The 19592-nt window shown below is 41.4% G+C and overlaps 1 protein-coding gene across 1 annotated transcript; it reads right to left on the bottom strand.

The window, feature by feature from the left end:
• Positions 1-964: 964 nt before the first annotated feature.
• On the bottom strand, positions 965-19592 carry LOC110537427 (glucose-6-phosphate exchanger SLC37A4). The gene is made up of 10 exons (XM_021623464.3): positions 19498-19592; positions 17806-18533; positions 15695-15927; positions 8708-8945; positions 8366-8521; positions 6919-7004; positions 6725-6838; positions 6506-6571; positions 5373-5511; positions 965-5249 (listed from the first exon to the last, which is right to left on the bottom strand). The coding sequence occupies exons 2-10, from the start codon at positions 17951-17953 to the stop codon at positions 5083-5085; spliced, it is 1347 nt and encodes a 448-aa protein (XP_021479139.2). The 5' UTR covers positions 17954-18533; positions 19498-19592; the 3' UTR covers positions 965-5082.

The raw sequence follows: 19592 nt of genomic DNA, 5'->3' as shown, positions 1-19592 counted from the left end.
TTTTAAGAAGATAAATTGTAGAAATAGCTGGGGTTTGACTTTGTGGCTGTGGTAACTAGTTTTGACCTTGCAGGTGACTGCTGACTGACTGATCGACAAAGAACCTTGCATCATAAATAACTACTCATTATTATTTGTAGAGTCGGACTCATAATACATTACGATTTGATCCTCTCGAACATGAGGTAACCTAAATAGCTTGCGTTCCTGGGACATTGAGTTTCTCGTTGGTACCTCACATTTTTTTCTTCATATCCAGCCATATCACATTGTAGAGATTTTTTGTTGTTGTATACACTGACCAACATCTACGAAGGTTTTTGTACTATGGGACTAATATATATACTGAAGAAAAATCTAAACGCAACATGTAAAGTGTTGGTCGTATGCTTCATGAGCTGAAATAAAATATCCCAGAAATGTTCCATACCCACAAAAAGCTTATTTCTATCAAATTTGGTGCACAAATGTTCTTGAGCATTTCTCCTTTGCCAATATAATCTATCCACCTGACAGGTGTGGCATATCAAGAAGCTGATTAAATAGCATCATTACACAGGTGCAACAGACGCCTCACAAGTCCTCAACTGGCAGCCTCATTAAATAGTACCCTCAAAACACTAGTCTCAACGTCAACAGTAAAGATGCGACTCCAGAATGCTTGCCTTGCCTTCTATTAGGGCCAAAATTAATTTATTTAAATTGACTGATTTCCTTGTATGAACTGTAACTCAGGAAAAAAAATGAAATTGTTGCATTTATATTTTTGCCCAGTACATATTTTTTTTCATTTAGTCCCATAGTGCAGAACCAACAAATATGTGCAAAATGTGCCCAATTTGGTTACTTCTATTTCTGTGGTAAATGTAACCTACAAGGCACATTGGATTAGAAAACCAGTACGTTTTATGATTAATGGTCTGTCCATAACAGGCTTTAGGGTGAAATAAGAACAGGGTGACAATACATTCATAGCTCTTTATTAGTTTTCCTTAACATTTCAATAATTCCAGTTAGACAAATATGCCTGAGTGGCACAGAATAGTGAGATAAATATTTTTCAGTTAAAAACTGCTTGTGAAAAGGTCCAATGCAGCCATTTTTATCCCAATATCAAAAAATTTCTGGGTACAAGTACCTTTCTGTGATTATTTGTTTACCATTTTAAAACAAACAAAAATAGCTTCTTAGCAATGAGCAATTTCTCAAGTAAGAATTTAGCTAAGACTGTCTGGGAGGGAAAACTGTCAATTTAGCAGTTATTAGCCAAGATGTCTGTAACTCTTTCTTATTGGTCTATTATCTAATTTACCGCCTGGTGATAACACCAGGAAGGCCAAAACTCCATTCCACCAAAACAGGCTGAAATTTCAGGCTGTCTTTTCAAACAGCTCTTACACAAAAAAATGGCATTATTATAATTTCACAGTATTACTATGATTGGCCGAAATACCAATTATTGGTAAAAGATCAGAATAAGGCTGCCTGTGTAAACGCAACCATTGGGCGCAATGCTCAGCCCAGGCGTTGCTGATGCATGCCAGATCTTACAGAGCCTGAATAGGTATTTTAAGTATCAGCTAACCACATCATATGTTATAGCAATCTGTCAGTCAATGACAGTCGATGACGTGGAACGAAACCATTGCTTGATGCATGCAACGTCTGAGCAGGGGAATGTAACCAGTGGATGTGTTGACACAGACAGCCCAATTCTGATTTTTTATTTCACTAATTGGTATTTTGACCAATCAGATCAGCTATTTTGCCAATAATTGGGCAAAAGATCAGAATTAGGCTACCAGTGTATAAACGCAACATTTCATACTTTTGTGAGAATATCAGGATGATGCGAGCCTGGTGTTCCAGTCTGATTAGCCTCTTTGGCTGCATTTCCACAGGCAGCCCATTTCGGATATTTTTCCCCCCCAACTAATTGGTCTTTTGACCAATCAAATCAGCTATAAAACAATATCTGATCTATTTCAGAGACCAATTAGTGAAGAAATAAACATTAGAATTGAGCTGCCGGTGTAAATGCAAACATAGAAGAGTTGGCCACAGCTCATACAGTATGTGACCAGGCTCAGAAATCTAATTCTGATATTTTTTCACAAATCAGATCAGCTCTTCTACCAATAATTGGGGAAAATATCAGAATTGGTATACCTGTGTAAACCCAGGATCTGTGACCACATTGTCTAATAACAAAACATTTAGTGACAAAATAGTATCCTGTGACAAACACTTGGACTGTGTGCATACCTTAATCCTTTCAAGACTTCACATTATTAAAGGGATAGTTCGGGAATCGGGATTTTGGCAATCCGGAAATGTCCCAGGTTAGCCCTCAGAAAGGAAAAAGCTACTCCGAAGTTAAATTGCAGCTGATATTTCAATAAATCAAACGCTCTGGTACAATCAGATTTGCATGTTCAAACGGTGTTTATCCCCGAACCAAACTCGTTTGCTCCCACAGCTTCACCGCAGACCTTTAATGAGAATGTTGTATGTGATACCTAGCCTCTTCCCTCCCGAAGTGGCTAAGTGATATCTGCATTGTAACCACTGCATGAACAACTATGCCCACAGCTAGAAAGTGTTGCATCCGCAACAGCATAGGCTACAGAACTTGGGTGATTCTGAAATTACTATACAGTGGGGCAAAAAAGTATTTAGTCAGCCACCAATTGTGCAAGTATTTGGTCAATAACAAAAGTTTCTCATTACTTTGTTATATACCCTTTGTTGGCAATGACAGAGGTCAAACGTTTTCTGTAAGTCTTCACAAGGTTTTCACACACTGTTGCTGGTATTTTGGCCCATTCCTCCATGCAGATCTCCTTCTAGAGCAGTGATGTTTTGGGGCTGTTGCTGGGCAACACGGACTTTCAACTCCCTCCAAAGATTTTCTATGGGGTTGAGATCTGGAGACTGGCTAGGCCACTCCAGGACCTTGAAATGCTTCTTACGAAGCCACTCCTTCTTTACCCTGGGCGGTGTGTTTGGGATCATTGTCATGCTGAAAGACCCAGCCACATTTAATCTTCAATGCCCTTGCTGATGGAAGGAGGTTTTCACTCAAAATCTCACAACACATGGCCCCATTCATTCTTTCCTTTATACGGATCAGTCGTCCTGGTCCCTTTGCAGAAAAACAGCCCCAAAGCATGATGTTTCCACCCCCATGCTTCACAGTAGGTATGGTGTTCTTTGGATGCAACTCAGCATTCGTTGGTCCTCCAAACACAGTTTTTACCAAAAAGTTATATTTTGTTTTCATCTGACCATATGACATTCTCCCAATCTTCTTCTGGATCATCCAAATGCTCTTTAGCAAACTTCAGACGGGCCTGGACATGTACTGGCTTAAGCAGGGGGACACGTCTGGCACTGCAGGATTTGAGTCCCTGGCGGCGTAGTGTGTTACTGATGGTAGGCTTTGTTACTTTGGTCCCAGCTCTCTGCAGGTCATTCACTAGGTCCCCCCATGTGGTTCTGGGATTTTTGCTCACCGTTCTTGTGATAATTTTGACCCCACGGGGGTCAAAATTGCGTGGAGCCCCAGATTGAGGGAGATTATCAGTGGTCTTGTATGTCTTCCATTTCCTAATAATTGCTCCCACAGTTGATTTCTTCAAACCAAGCTGCTTACCTATTGCAGATTCAGTCTTCCCAGCCTGGTGCAGGTCTACAATTGTGTTTCTGTTGTCCTTTGACAGCTCTTTTGTCTTGGCCATAGTGGAGTTTGGAGTGTGACTATTTCAGGTTGTGGACAGGTGTCTTTTATACTGATAACAAGTTCAAACAGGTGCCATTAATACAGGTAACGAGTGGAGGACAGAGGAGCCTCTTAAAGAAGAAGTTACAGGTCTGTGAGAGCCAGAAATCTTGCTTGTTTGTAGATGACCAAATACTTATTTTCCACCATAATTTGCAAATAAATTCGTAAAAGAATCCTACAATGTGATTTTCTGGATTTTTTTTCTGGATTTTGTCTGTCAAAGTTGAAGTGTTCCTATGATGAAAATTACAGACCTCTCATATTTTTAAGTGGGAGAACTTGCACAATTGGTGGCTGACTAAATACTTTTTTGCCCCACTGTATGTTGAAAAATGTGTAGGGGAAATCAATTTCTGTGTAATAATAACAGTATTTGAAACAACAATAGAGAAAAAAAATTATAGTTAGCCTAAATATATTTCACCCCCATAGATTACACACTTTTTCACACAGCTACATCACCTTAAGTTAGCACTTTCCTTCAAACTGCACATAGATACATTAAAATGTTCATCTGACTCTGGGGATCCTGAACTATCCCTTTTAGGTTGATGCATTTAAATATTTTCATAGACAACTAGCTAAGATCTCTAAACTTTAAAAGTCCATTTAGTAAAGCCAGTATGTCATCAAAAATAGATGTCGTGTTTGTCGTAAAGTATCTATTTTCCTGACTGAACATTATTTTATAAATGAAGAATTAGTGAAAGGGAAATACTACTGTGATCGTCAAACATTACCGTTTTGTGCAAATTTCTATACATATATCTTTTTAATACTGGCTCATCAATGAAGCATTCGGGAACTTCAAGACATTTGGCATCCACTGAAGGCAATCAATGCAATGGACAGCAGATTCACTGTGTATCAACAACATGCTTCAAATAATATTAGTTATTATACCGACTAAATAAGTGGTAAGAGAACAGATTATTTGAAATTTAGGACTTAGGCCTACATGATATACTATACTTTTTGAAGTCATTACTGTGAGTGGATGCCGTAGGTGTAGATGCCATAGGTGCTTAGAACTGTACGGCTGGTGAGGAGTTTGATTCTGACGGTGCATTAAATGGCAAACTAAAGTGTAGCAAAGTATCCTTTTAGAAAACATGGTTGCTAACATCTAAAACGTCTCGAGGTGAGATCACTATGACACAGTGTTGTGTTTCCAAGGATAGGAGGCTAGTACTTTAGGGGCTATGTAATGTGCAGCCAGTCCAACAACCCTTGCTGTAGAATATTCACCCAGTCACACAGCAGGAACCTGTGCATAGCTCAGGAGATGCAGAGATCAATCAATCCATTTTCTGGGGGATGTGGCCCATTTTGGTGCGAATGTTACGGAACAGAAAGAAGATGACTGTCGTCACGGCAATGGTCACTTCAGCTACCCAGAAGGCCATGTCCCAGCTGTAGTACTTAGCGATGGTGCTGAAGGGGAGTCCCGCAAAGAAAGCCCCAACTGCAACCAATAAAAACACAGCTAGCTTACTGATATGAATGTCTCAGAGAATTGCAGAATTCCAGAACCATGCGTTGTGTTTTTGAGAATACAGATAAAAAGGAACCAATATAGGAGACTTACCATTGGCCATGAGAGCTACGATGGCATGGGAGGACCCACAATAGTTTGCTGGAGCACTTTCATTGGCTATCACACCAAACAATGCGATGGGTCCATAAGAGGAGAATCCGAACATAGCACCCAGGGAAAGTATCCAGATCTAGATGAGAGAATATGAAACAGAATATAAAACGTAATGAATGTTTTTTCATATACATCATTTCAAATTGGTCTACAACTCAGATAAATATATACTGAATAAAAATATAAAAAACGCAACATGCAACAATTTCAAAGATTTTACTGAGTTACAGTTCATATAAGGAAGTCAGTCAATTGAAATCAATTCATTAGGCGCTCATCTATGGATTTCACATGACTGGGCTGGGGTGTAGCCATGGGAGCCAGGCCCACCCACTTGGGAGCCAGGGCTAGCCAATCAGTTTATTCCCACAAAAGGGCTTTATCACAGACAGAAATACTCCTCAGTTTCATCAGCTGTCCGTGTTGCTGGTCTAAGACGATCCCGCAGGTAAAGAAGCTGGATGTGGAGGTCCTGGGCTGGCGTGGTTACACGTGGTCTGAAGTTGTGAGGCCGGTTGGATGTACTGCCAAATTCTCTAAAACAACGTTGTAGGTGGCTTATGGTAGAGAAATTAACATTAAATTATCTGGCAACAGTTCTGGTGGAACTGTCAGCATGCCAATTGCACACTCCCTCAAAACTGTGGCATTGTGTTGTGTGACAAAACTGCACATTTTAGAGTGGCCTTTTATTGCCCCCAACACAAGGTTCACCTGTGTAATTATCAAACTATTAGCTTCTTGATATGCCACACCTGTCAGGTGGATGGATTATCTTGGCAAAGGATAAATGTTCAGTAACAGGGATGTAAACAAATTTGTGCATTTTAGAAAAATAAGAGTTTTGTACATATGGAACACTTCTGGGATCTTTTATTTCAGCTCATGAAAAATGGGACCAACACTTTACATTTTTCGTTTATATTTTTGTTCAGTATAAATATTCCTGTTCTTGCAACCAATATACATTTTTCAACAGATAGTGTTGCCGATGACTCAGGACGTTATGTGATAGAGTATAAACAAAGTAAGCTACAAACACATTTGAGTAAATTCGTTATAATGGCTACCTCTTTCTCTGACAGGCCAATAAGGACAGAGAGAGGATGAAGGGCCACTACCCAGACGGGAGCTTCCTGTGGGAACAGTGATGTGACGAGAAAATATAAATGGCACAGATTATAGTTTTACATACATTATTCTTTAAACGAGGAGTAACAACTGAAAACTTGCAAAAACACCACCATGAAATGACTGGGATTTTAATGGGAATGTTGAATTTAATGTACCTTTAGGGCCTCAGCTGTGATAGTGACACGGAACAGGTATAGGGACAAAAACATGCCAGCCATCATGGAGAGGAGGAGGACATGGCGAGGGTTACCATGGGTACCCAAACCTTGCTGTGGGACAATAAGACAATAAAAACAATGCAGAGTGATGTAAACACTTATTTTGATGTGTGATTGGTGTTGTCACTCACCCTTGCAACAGCCCTGTCAGACAGGAAGCCAGCAGCGAGGCTGCCCACCAGACCTCCAACCTCCAAGGCACTCATGTAGGAACTGCCTTTGGATGACATATAGTACCAATCAAAAGTTTGGACACGCCTACTCATTCAAGGGTTTTTCTTTATTTTTACTATTTTCTACATTGTAGAATAATAGTGAAGACATCAAAACTATGAAATAACACATATGGAATCATGTAGTACCCCAAAAAACTGTTAAACAAATCTGAGATTCTTCAAAGTAGTCACCCTTTGTCTTGATGACAGCTTTGCACACTCTTGGCATTATCTCAACCAGATTCATGAGGTGGAATGGAAGTCACCTGGAATGAATTTCAATTAACAGGTGTGCCTTGTTAATATGTGGAATGTCTTTCCTTTTTAATGTGTCTGAGCCAATCAGTTGTGTTGTGACAATGTAGGAGTGGTATACAGAAGATAGCCCTATTTGGTAAAAGACCAAGTCCATATTATGGCAAGAACAGCTCAAATAAACAAAGAGAAACAATAGTCCATCACTACTTTAAGACATGAAGTTCAGTCTGCTACAGAGGATAACTTCATTAGAGTTACAAGCCTCAGAAATTGCAGCCAAAATAAATGCTTCACAAGGACATCAACAATTCAGAGGAGACTGTCTGAATCAGGCCATTGTTGAATTGCTTCAAAGAAAACACTACTAAAGGACACCAATAATAAGAAGAGACTTGCTTGGGCAAATAAACACAAGCAATGGACATTATACTGGTGGAAATCTGTTCTTTGGTCTGATGAGTCCAAATTTGAGACCACCGTGTCTTTGTGAGACGCAGAGTAGCATAGAGGAGGAGGTGTAATGGTGTGTGGGTGCTTCGCTGGTGAAGCGGTCAGTGATTTATTTTGAATTCAAGGCACACTGCAGCGATACGCCATCCCATCTGGTTTGCGCTTAGTGGGATTGTCATTTGTTTTTCAACCGGACAATGACCTAACACACCTCCAGTCTGTATAAGGGCTATTTGACCAAAGATAGTGATGGAGTGCTGCATCAGATGACCTGGCCTCCACAATCACCCGACCTCAACACAAATGAGTTGGACAGCAGAGTGAAGGAAAAGCATCCAACAAGTGCTCAGCATATGTGGGAACTACTTCAAGACTGTTGGAAAAGCATTCCAGGTGAAGCTGGTTGAGGAAAGGGTGGCTACTTTGAAGAGTCTCAAAAATATTTGATATGTTTAACACTTTTTTGGTTACTACATGATTCTATATATATTATTTCATAGTTTTGATGTCTTCACTATTATTCTACAATGTAGAAAATTGTAAAAATAAAGAAAAACCCTTGAATGAGTACGTGTGTCCAAACTTTTGACTGGTACGGTACATGATGTTAGGCAAATACCTAGATATACACTTGTAAATTGTGTGTGTGCGTTACCTATGAGGACAGTCTGGCCCTTATCCTGAATGAGATAGAGCTGGCCCCAGTCAGTGCATGCCGTCTTCACCCCGAACACTACCAGGTAGCCTAGGGACAGCACCCACAGGTATGGAGACAGCAGGAACTCACTCAGAGTACTGTCACAGTTGGCTACTGCAGGATAAAACAAAAAGAAAACATGTTTTTAATGATTATGCTCCAAGTCTGTTGGACAGAGTAACCAGAGCAATACATATGGATATAGCCAATCAAAATGTACACATGGATCTTAAAACACACAAAATCAACAAATGCAAAACAGTCCCTCTGTCCTGCGGTAACAGCTTTTTTTCTCCTCACCTCCTTTCTTGGCTGAGGCCTCAATGCTGGGCAGGCCCACGTCTTTGGGTTCGTTCTTTATGAACACCAGGCAGATGACAGAAAAGGATGCACAGATGATGCCTGACATGGACAGGATAGTCCTCCAGTCGTAGTACTGAAGCAATACCATAGCCAGGAGAGGACCCAATCCACCGGCCAGGTTCATGCTGCAGGACAGCACTGCCCACCATGTCCCAAACTGAGACGGCTCAAACCACTGAGAACAGAGAACAGATATGTTGATGGCATGAATATGTAAACTATAGAATGAGAACACTGAGAACAGTAAAATAGATCTGACATCTAGACATGTAGAAAGGCAAGTCAAAACATTTTCACTTTGATACTAAACTCAGACCACTGTGGATACTTATTTTATGGTTTTATCTGTCAATACTGTAAACAGTGTCATCAGTTAACAACCTCTGAAGCTGTGCCGAGTTGTCTAAAGTGATGTAATGTAGCTCAAGCCATAACGCCACTGAAATGGTGACCGCAGCAATTAACAGTAACATAATCAATTTGCCGGCTGACCACTTAATCCTGCCTGCAGGTTGCTTTAATACCATATTGATCCAGAGTGCTAAGCACAGAACCAGCAGTCCACCACTACCCCCTGCACTGTTCAAACAGTCCGGCTGAGGTGCTATCTGCATTGTTCTTATTCCATTTTTACAAATTCCCCCCACGTCCCTTCTACACTGGAGGGGAGCCTGCCACCTATTGGTCACCACACACCTCATTCAATGTAATTATTCAGATCACCACCACCTAAAAGGGGTGGAACTAGCCCTTTAAATGCCCCACCACGAGCTGTGTGCTCTCGTTCTCTGTGGCCGACGTTAGTAAGTCATTTAAGCGGGTTAACCCTTGCAAGGCTTCCGGCCCAGAAGGCATCCCAATCCACATCCTCAGTGCATGTGCAGACCAACTGGATGTTTACGAACATATTCAATATCTCCATATCCCAGTCTGTTGTACCCACTCGCTTCAGGATGTTCCTGTACCCAAGAAAGCAAAGGTAACAACTAAATATTGGTTGCCCACGTAGCACTCACTTGTGTCATCATGAAGTGCTTTTAGAGGCTAAGTTAAAGATCATATCACCACCTTACCCGACACCCTAGACCCACTACAATTCGCATACCGCCTCAACAGATCAATGGACAACGCAATCGCCATTGCACTGCACACTGCCCTATCAAACTTGCACAAGATAAATGAGAATGCTGTTCCTGTGAAGGGCTTGTAAGTAAGAGTTTCGCTATAAGGTCTACACTTGTTGTATTCGGCGCATGTGACAAATAAACTTCGATTTGATCTACTATAGCTCAGCTTCCAACACCATAGTGGCCTCCAAGCTCATTACTAAGCTTAGAGCCGTGGGTCTGAGACCCTCCCTGTGCAACTGGGTCCTGGACTTCCTGAAGTGGGCCTACCCCAAGTAGGCAACAACTCCACCATGCTGACCCTCAATACCGGACCCTACAGGGGTGCGTGCGCAGTCCTCTGCTGTACTCCCTGTTCACCAACGGTCTCCAACTCAATCATCAAGTTTGCTGACGACAACAGTGGTAGGCTTGATTACCAACAATGACGAGGCAGCCTACAGGGAGGAGGGGAGAGCCCTGGTGGAGCGGTGCCAGAAAAATAACCTCCCTCAATATCAACAAAACGAAGGAGCCGAGTGTGGATTACAGGCGACAGCAGAGAGAACACGCCCCTATCCACAGATGGGGCTGCAGTGGAGAGGGTCAATTCAAAAGCATCAAGTTCCTCGGCTTGCACATCACTGACAACCTGACATGGTCCCTTCACACAAAGTGTTGTGAAGGAGGCTGAAGAAATTTGGCTTGACCCCTAAGACTCTTATGAACTTTTACAGAAACACCATTGAGAGTATCCTGTTGGGCTGTATCACTGCCTGGTACGGCAATTGCGTCGTCCGCAACCGAAGGACTCTCCAGAAGGTGTTGCGGTCAGGCCAACTCATCACTGGGGGTACACTGACAAGTCCAGGACTTCTACAGCACCTGGTGTCACAGGAAGGCCAAGAAGATCATCAAGGACCTCAGCCAACCGAGCCACGGCCTATTCACCATTTACCATTTAGGAGGCGAGGACAGTAAAGGTGCCTCAGAGCTGGGACCGAGAGAATGATAAACAGCTTCAATCTCCAGGGCATCAGAATGTTAAACAGTCACCACTAGCCGGGCTCCGCCCAGTACCCTGCCTTGAACCTTAGTCAATGTTACTAGCAGGCTACCACCTTGTACTCTACCATGCACCTTTGACACTCCTGCCCTATGTACATAGTCATTGATCACTGGTCACCTTATTAATAATGTTTACATACTGTTTTACCCACTTTATATGTATATACTGTATTCTGGTCATGGCTCATTCTATATAACTACTACTGTAAACATTTCTATTTATACACACCATTATTTTTTACATACACTACCAGTCAAAAGTTTTAGAGCACCCACTCATTCAAGGGTTTCTCTCTTTTTACAATAATATTGAAGACATCAAAACTATGAAATAACACATATGTAATCATGTAGGAACCAAAAAAGTTAAACAAATAAAAATATATTTTATATTTGAGATTCTTCAAATAGCCACCCTTTGCGTTGATGACAGCTTTGCACACTCTTGGCATTCTCTCAACCAGCTTCATGAGGTAGTCACTTCGAATGCATTTCAATTAACAGGTGTGCCTTGTTAAAAGTTCATTTGTGGAATTTCTTTCCTTCTTAATGATTTTGAGCCAATCAGTTGTGTTATGACAAGGTAGGGGTGGTATACAGAAGATAGCCCTATTTGGTAAAAGACCAAGTCCATATTATGGCAAGAAGAGCTCAAATAAGCAAAGAGAAATGGCAGTCCATCATTACTTTAAGACATGAAAGTCAGTCAATGTGGAACATTTCAAGAACTTTTAAAGTTTCTTCAAGTGCGTGCAGTCGCAAAAACCATCAAGCGCTATGATGAAACTGGCTCTCATGAGGACCGCCACAGGAAAGGAAGACCCAGAGTTACCTCTGCAGAGGATAAGTTCATTAGAGTTATGAGCCTCAGAAATTGAAGCCCAAATAAATGCTTTACAGAGCTCAAGTAACAGACATCTCTACATCAACTGTTCAGACGAGACTGCGTGAATGGTCAAATTGCTACAAAGAAACCACAACTAAAGGACACCAATAATAAGAAGAGACTTGCTTGGGCCAAGAAACAAGAGCAATGGACATTAGACAGGTGGAAATCTGTCCTTTGGTCTGATGAGTCCAAATGTTAGATTTTTGGTTCTAACCGCCGTGTCTTTGTGAGACGCGGTGTGGGTGAACGGATGATCTCTGCATGTGTATTTCCTACCGTAAAGCATGGAGGAGGTGTTATGGTGGAGGGGTGCTTTGCTGGTGACACTGTCTGTGATTTATTTAAAATTCAAGGCACACTTAATCAGCATGGCTACCACAGCATTCTGCAGCGATATGCCATCCCATCCATCTGGTTTGCGCCTAGTGGGACTATCAGTTGTTTTTCAACAGGACAATGTGTAAGAGCTATTTGACCAAGAAGGAGAGTGATGGTGCTGCATCAGATGACCTGGACTCCACAATCACCCGAACTAAACCCAATTGAGATGGTTTGGGATGAGTTGGACAGCAGTGTGAAGGAAAAGCAGCCAACAAGTGTACAGCATATGTGGGAACTCCTTCAAGACTGTTGGAAAAGCATTCCAGAATGCTGTGGTACCCATGCTGGTAAAGTGTGCCTTTAATTCTAAATAAATCCCAGACAAGTTCACCAGCAAAGCACCCCCACAGCATCACATCTCCTCCTCCATGCTTCACAGTGGGAACCACACATGCAGAGATCATACATTCACCTACTCTGCGTCTCACCAAGACACGCCGGTTGGAACCAAAAATCTAAAATTTGGACTCATCAGACTAAAGGACAGATTTTCACCAGTCTAATGACCATTGTCCATGTTTCTTGGCATAAGCAGGTCTCTTCTTATTAGTGTCCTTTAGTAGTGGTTTCTTTGCATCAGTCTCATCTGAACAGTTGATGTTGAGATGCGTCTGTTACTTGAACTCTGAAATATTTATTTGGGCTGCAATTTCTGAGGCTGGTAACTCTAATGAACTTATCCTCTGCAGCAGAGGTGACTCTGGGTCTTCCTTTCATGAGAGCCAGTCTTTTACCAAATATGTCTATATTCTGTATACCACCCCTACCTCGTCACAACACAACTGATTGGCTCAAATGCAATAATAAGGAAAGAAATTCGAAAAATGTACTTTTAACAAGGCACACCTGTTCATTTAAATGCATTCCAGGTGACTACATCATGAAGCTGGTTGAGAGAATGCCAAGTGTGCAGCCTGTCATCAAGGTAATGGATGGCTACTATGAAGAATCTCAACTATAAAATAACACTTTTTAGGTTACAACATGATTCCATGTGTTATTTCATAGTTTTGATGTATTCACTATTATTCTACAATGTAAAAATAAAGAAAAACCCTTGAATGAGTATGTGTACAAACTTTTGACTGGTACTGTATATAAATCAAATATGTAAGTGCCTTTGAACAGGGTTTGGTAGTAGGTGCCAGGCGCACCAGTTTGAGTGTGTCAAGAATTGCAACACTGCTGGGTTTTTCACATTCATCAGTTTTCTGAGTATCAGAAATGGTCCACCACCCAAAGGACATACAGCCAACTTGACAACTGTGGGAAGCATTGTTGTCAACATGGGCCAGCATCCCTGTGGAACGCTTGAGACACTTTGTAGAGTCCATACCCAGACGAATTGAGGCTGTTCTGAGGGCAAAACGGGGGTGCAACTCAATATTAGGACCGTGCTCTTATTGTTTTGTGCAGACTGTCAGCTTTAATTTGAGGGTATTTTCCTCCATTTGGTATGTTTGGTATTTGGTCCCATATTCTAAAATGACACAATACATTATTTACCATTACTTTCTATTGGGCACAAAATAATCTGAAACAACCAAAACAAACAGCAAATGCATCCAAAAAGTATGTAGAGTCACAATATATAATCAATCATTGCGTGCTAGGAATATAGACCAAATACTAAACTTTGACTACTTTAATACACATAAGTACATTTGTCCCAATACTTTTGGATCCCTCTAAAATGGGTGGACTATGTACAAAAAGTACTGTAATTTCTAAACAGTTCACCCGATTTGGATGGAAATACCCTCAAATTAAAGCTGACGGTCTGCACTTCAACCTCAGTCAATGCGTCATTTAAAATCCAAATTGCTGGAGTACAGAGCCAAAACAAAAAAGTGTCACTGTCCCAATACTTTAGGAGCTCACTGGATTATAAATGTATTTACCTGCCTCATTGGGAGCTAATTTGATTGAGCCTGTGTTTATTTCCCAGAGTGCTAATATTGTATATAGATGCTAATGTATAGCTTTAAGTTCTTTCAGTTTGATGTAAGTATTGTATATGTAATATATTGTATTAACAATATATTCTTTCTGTATCATCCTAGTGTAACCATCTATATCACCATTTGTATCATCTTACTTGAAGCCTACAAAAGCCAACAAACCTGTTTTTGTAAAAAAAAGCTACACTCTCCTTGTGTTCTGATAGACACACCCATTGTTAACTCCCACCCATCCCGTGTCTCCTAGAGATGAACGTTCTTTTATTCCCCAATCATTGACAGCAGCTTCTTAGGACTCCTGTTGTCTGTTGTTTTTACCCCCTTTTTTCTCCCCAATTTCATGGTATCCAATTGTTAGTAGCTACTATCTTGTCTCATCGCTACAAATCCTGTACGGGCTCGGGAGAGACGAAGGTTGAAGGTCATGAGTCTTCCGATACACAACCCAACCAAGCCGCACTGCTTCTTAACACAGCGCGCATCCAACCCAGAAGCCAGCCGCACCAATGTGTCGGAGGAAACACCGTGCACCTGGCAACCTTGGTTAGCGTGCACTGTGCCCGGCCCGCCACAGGAGTCGCTGGTGCGCGATGAGACAAGGATATCCCTACCGGCCAATCCCTCCCTAACCCGGACGACGCTATGCCAATTGTGTGTCGCCCCACAGACCTCCCGGTCGCGGCCAGTTACGACAGAGCCTGGGCGCAAACCCAGTCTCTGGTGGCCCTTAACCACTGCGCCACCCAGGAGGCCCCCTGTTGTCTTAACTCATTGTGAATTTAATTGTATCAGGAAATAAAGGATTGACATGAATGGTTGAGGGTAAGGAATGGGGGAAAACACCAATACATTACATTTATATAAGCGGTATATTATTTTTATTTCTCTCACATGTTGAATTCATATAGCACTCAAATCTACTTCAGATATTGTACAAATAGACAACAGTATAATCTACACTGTAGTTCATTCAAATACATATGACAGAAAACAAGTGTGAAATGTAATAGGAAGGCAGTAGTATATGCTGATTGAGAACAGTATTGCTCAATCTCCATGAAATAGTAATTTCCTTGTGGCCCCTAACTCATGGACATGGCACCATGAGCACTCAGTGTTCCAAGATTACAGTTGGCATAAGCTGTTGTGACTTCATGCCAGAAATCACCATCTCTAGCCCAAAAGGTCACTGCTATGTCATGGCAAGGGTTCGAATTCCTGACCACACTTGGGGGAGGTGAGTGACAGGTACACTCTAAAGGCAAAGGGTGAAGCACATTCTCGTCACTATTCTTTTCGAAGGGATCTGTTTTTTGGGTGGGGTGTAAATATCTTCCCAAAATAATAGTGTGCATATTGTAAAGCCAAGTGTTAAAACACAGATGGCTGACGGCGCAAGCCTTCAGGTGTGAGAGTTTCCTTACTTCAGGGATTTCCTGAATGGTTTTCATTATGTATTGATTGTGAATTCACCTCAGTCTGTTACAGGAGCCTCTCCCTATAGGAGCAACAGTCTTACCTTGCGCAGCACCTTCCCACATGGTGGCCAGCCTAAGCCCTGGCCCAGACCGTTGACAAACCACAGAGCAGAAAACACAGTCACAGTGGAAGACCATGAGAAGATCACGTTGATGCCCCCCACCACCAAGAGGCCAATGGAGAAGAGCCAGCGAGCGCTGATCTGGTCGGACAATACACCACTGATGAACTTACTGATGGCATAGGCCATGGTCTGACTACTGGTGATCAGGCCTAAGAGGACAGGAGAGGAAAACACATTCTTAACAGGACATCAATCACAAGGGATATATATCTTAACATGGTTCTAAACCTTAGATAGAAGGCCCAAACTGATTTTCTTATGTGATTTTCTTATGTGGGTCAGTGAATTGACTAAATATAAATACAATGTCATCTCTATACAGAGTGTGCTTAATAAAAGTTGCTTCCAGTGACTGCTGCACATTCTCTCACATAATATTGAATGAATTGACACAGCATTTCATAGGATGCATGTCACAATAAAGATGAACTACAGTTGAAGTCCGAAGTTTACATACTTAGGTTGGTGTCATTAAAACTTGTTTTTCAACCACTCCACAAATTACTTGTTAACAAACTATAGTTTTGGCAAGTCGGTTAGGACATCTACTTTGTGCATGACACAAGTAATTTTTCCAACAATTGTTGACAGATTATTTCACTTATAACTCACTGTACAATATTTCCAGTGGGTCAGAAGTTTACATACACTAAGTTGACTGTGCCGTTAAACAGCTTGGAAAATTCCAGAAAATCATGTCATGGCTTTAGAAGCTTCTGATAGGCTAATTGACATAATTTGAGTCAATTGGAGGTGTACCTGTGGATGTATTTCAAGGCCTACCTTCAAACTCAGTGCCTCTTTGCTTGACATCATGAGAAAAACAAAATAAATCAGCCAAGACCTCAGAAAAAAAATTGAAGACCACAAGTCTGGTTCATCATTGGGAGCAATTTCCAAACGCCTGAAGGTACCACGTTCATCTGTACAAACAATAGTATGCAAGTATAAACACCATGGGACCACGCAGCCGTCATACCGCTCAGGAAGGAGACGCATTCTGAATCCTAGAGATGAACGTACCTGCGAAAAGTGCAAATCAATCCCAGAACAACAGCAAAGGACCTTGTGAAGATGCTGGAGGAAACAGTAAAAATGAGTCCTATACTGACATAACCTGAAAGGCCGCTCAGCAAGGAAGAAACCACTGCTCCAAAACCACCATAAGAAAGCCAGACTACGGTTTGCAACTACACATGGGGACAAAGATTGCACTTTTTGGAGAAATGTCCTCTGGTCTGATGAAATAAAAATAGAACCGTTTGGCCATAAATGACCATTGATATGTTTGGAGGAAAAAGGGGGAGGCTTGCAAGCCGAAGAACACCCATCCCAACCGTGAAGCACGGGGGTGGCAGCATCATGTTGTGAGGGTCATTGCTGCAGGAGGGACAGGTGCACTTCACAAAATAGATGGCATCATGAGGAAGAAAATGATGTGGCTATATTGAAGCAACATCTCAAGACATCAGTCAGGAAGTTAAAGCTTGGTCGCAAATGGATCTTCCAAATGGACAATGACCTCAAGCATACTTCCAAAGTTGTGGCAAAATGGCTTAAGGACAACAAAGTCAAGGTATTGGTGTGGCCATCACAAAGCCCTGACCTCAATCCTATAGAAAATAAATGGGCAGAACTGAAAAAGTGTGTGCGAGCCAGGAGGCCTACCAGCCTAATTCAGTTACACCAGCTCTGTCAGGTGGAATGGGCCAAAATTCACCCAACTTATTGTTTGGAAGCTTGTGGAAGGCTACCCGAAACATTTGACCCAAGTTAAACAATCTAAAGGCAATGCTACAAAACACTAATTGAGTCTATGTAAACTTCTGACCCACTGGGAATGTGATGAAAGAAATAAAAGCTTAAATAAATCACTAGTATTATTCTGACATTTCACATTCTTAAAATAAAGTGGTGATCCTAACTGACAGGGAATTTTTACTAGGATTAAATGTCAGGAATTGTGAAAAACTGAGGTGGCTGTAAACTTCCGACTTCAACCGTATATAGCATAAGACTGCTCTTACCCAAGTCATCCTTGTCCAGTTTAATCTCCTCCATCACAGAGGGCATGACAAAAGAGAAGGTCTTCCTGTTGAAGTAGTACAGGGAGTAGCCAGTAAACATGGAGAAGAAGATAACCATACGATAGTATCCATAACCAGTGGCCCCCATGATTCCAGAGGTAATCAGTCCAATCTCTTGGAGCAAAAATCTAAAGGTTGTAAACTGTTAATTTCCAAGGTAAAAAAATAAATACAAATAATTTAGATTTGCTCTCTCCAAATGATGCAAACCACCGTTTTAGTGAATGCTGGCTCTGAAATTATTTAGCGTTTGTAACAAAACCAATCACATTGCATGATGCCGTTTCCAGTGTATGGGGTTACTGGCCGACTTTCCTTTGGGTAGAGATACCACGCTCATGTTTACTGAGCAACAATTGAGACGTGGTACTGAGTTGATAACACTGATTCAATCTTGCCCAGGTGGATGGACATTACAGAAAAGCAGCTATCACCCTGTTAATCTCTGACATAGATGGTGTTTCTACTGTACTACACATTCAGGACTGTCCCTTCTCTTCCAGTCCACCTCTATGAACTTCCAGGCTATTATTTCTCCTGTATGTGGACGTTGCTGTCTGTTCTCTGTCCCAGCTGTCGTTCTTTCTGAGGGATGGGAATTCCACAGCAGGCCCGGGCTCTGTGGAGGTCCAGGTAGCATCAGAAGAAGGGACCCTCACACACAATGCCTAGAAACACAAACCAACACTTCAGAATACACATAGATCAATAATCAACAATTGATTAATCAATGAACAATTAACATTTTTGTTTCCACAATACAAAATCAGGCCAGCCAATGCATGATTCATAATGAAATTATGACTAAAGAAACAATGGCAGGAATAAAGCCAGTTTTCAAGACCCTCTCTGGTCAGCTAATCCCCAGTAGGCTACTGTATAATGTTGGGTGATTTAAAGTCTGGGGTGCCTCTTTAATCTCGTATCGGACAAACTCTTGAACTTTGACATTGATCACCACCACACATTGCCAAAGCATTTCATTGAATCACTCCAGCAATACAATCTAACTTAGATTTTGCGGTTGAGACCCAGTGATAGACTATTTAATGCTTTAAAACTCAATAAATTATCAAAGGCAGTGGAGGCTGCTGCAAGGATGCCTCATAATAATGGCTGGAATGGAGTAAATGGAATGGCATCAAACACATGGAAACCATGTGTTTAATGCATTTGATACCATTCCACCCCCTGATCCAACCCTTACCATGAGCCTGTCTGCCCCAATTAAGGTGCAACCAACTTCCTGCGGTCAAAGGAAAAATAATATTTGAAAATATAATTATTCTGGATAGTTTGCATGCAAAGAATAGTCGATTCTAAAATACTGAAGCAAACTCTATTTTCTGTTATTAATACACCAGGGTCAAGTTTGATATATTGTAGTAGCTAGGAAATAAACATAGAAAATAACTGAATACCAAAACAACACATCCTCAATCATAGTCTTGGAAAAGTGACTAGAGAGCACAGAAATTAACGTATCCACTCTCTCTAGCAAACGCCAACTTCAATGTAGGCCTACATGAGTTCTGACGTTATACTTCATTGAAACACTTTTGCATGACCTCCGTGGACAACATCTTGATAGTTACATTTTATCTACATAACAATTAAGGACATGTTTGGTACCTTGTTTCGACAGGATCCCTCTCGCTGCATAGGCAAACATACCCACTGAAACAGGAACTGCTGTCTTGCTCTGTGCTCTCATTGGGCAATTGAGC

This window comes from Oncorhynchus mykiss, chromosome 12 (genome assembly GCF_057628025.1).
Source record: "Oncorhynchus mykiss isolate SJ-2025 chromosome 12, ASM5762802v1, whole genome shotgun sequence".
In the NCBI taxonomy this organism is placed as follows: domain Eukaryota; kingdom Metazoa; phylum Chordata; class Actinopteri; order Salmoniformes; family Salmonidae; genus Oncorhynchus; species Oncorhynchus mykiss.
Note: the sequence above shows the minus strand (reverse complement) of the source record. Positions and strands in the feature narration are given on the sequence as shown.

Excerpts from the sequence above, each read along its gene's own strand:
- LOC110537427 (XM_021623464.3), bottom strand. The coding sequence starts at position 17,953 with ATGGGGGCCACTGGTTATGGATACTATCGTATGGTTATCTTCTTCTCC. Across the intron at positions 8,946-15,694 it reads GTGGGAAGGTGCTGCGCAAG|TGGTTTGAGCCGTCTCAGTT; the intron begins GTAAGACTGTTG and ends CTCTGTTCTCAG. Across the intron at positions 5,512-6,505 it reads TTGGCCTGTCAGAGAAAGAG|ATCTGGATACTTTCCCTGGG; the intron begins GTAGCCATTATA and ends TCTCTCATCTAG.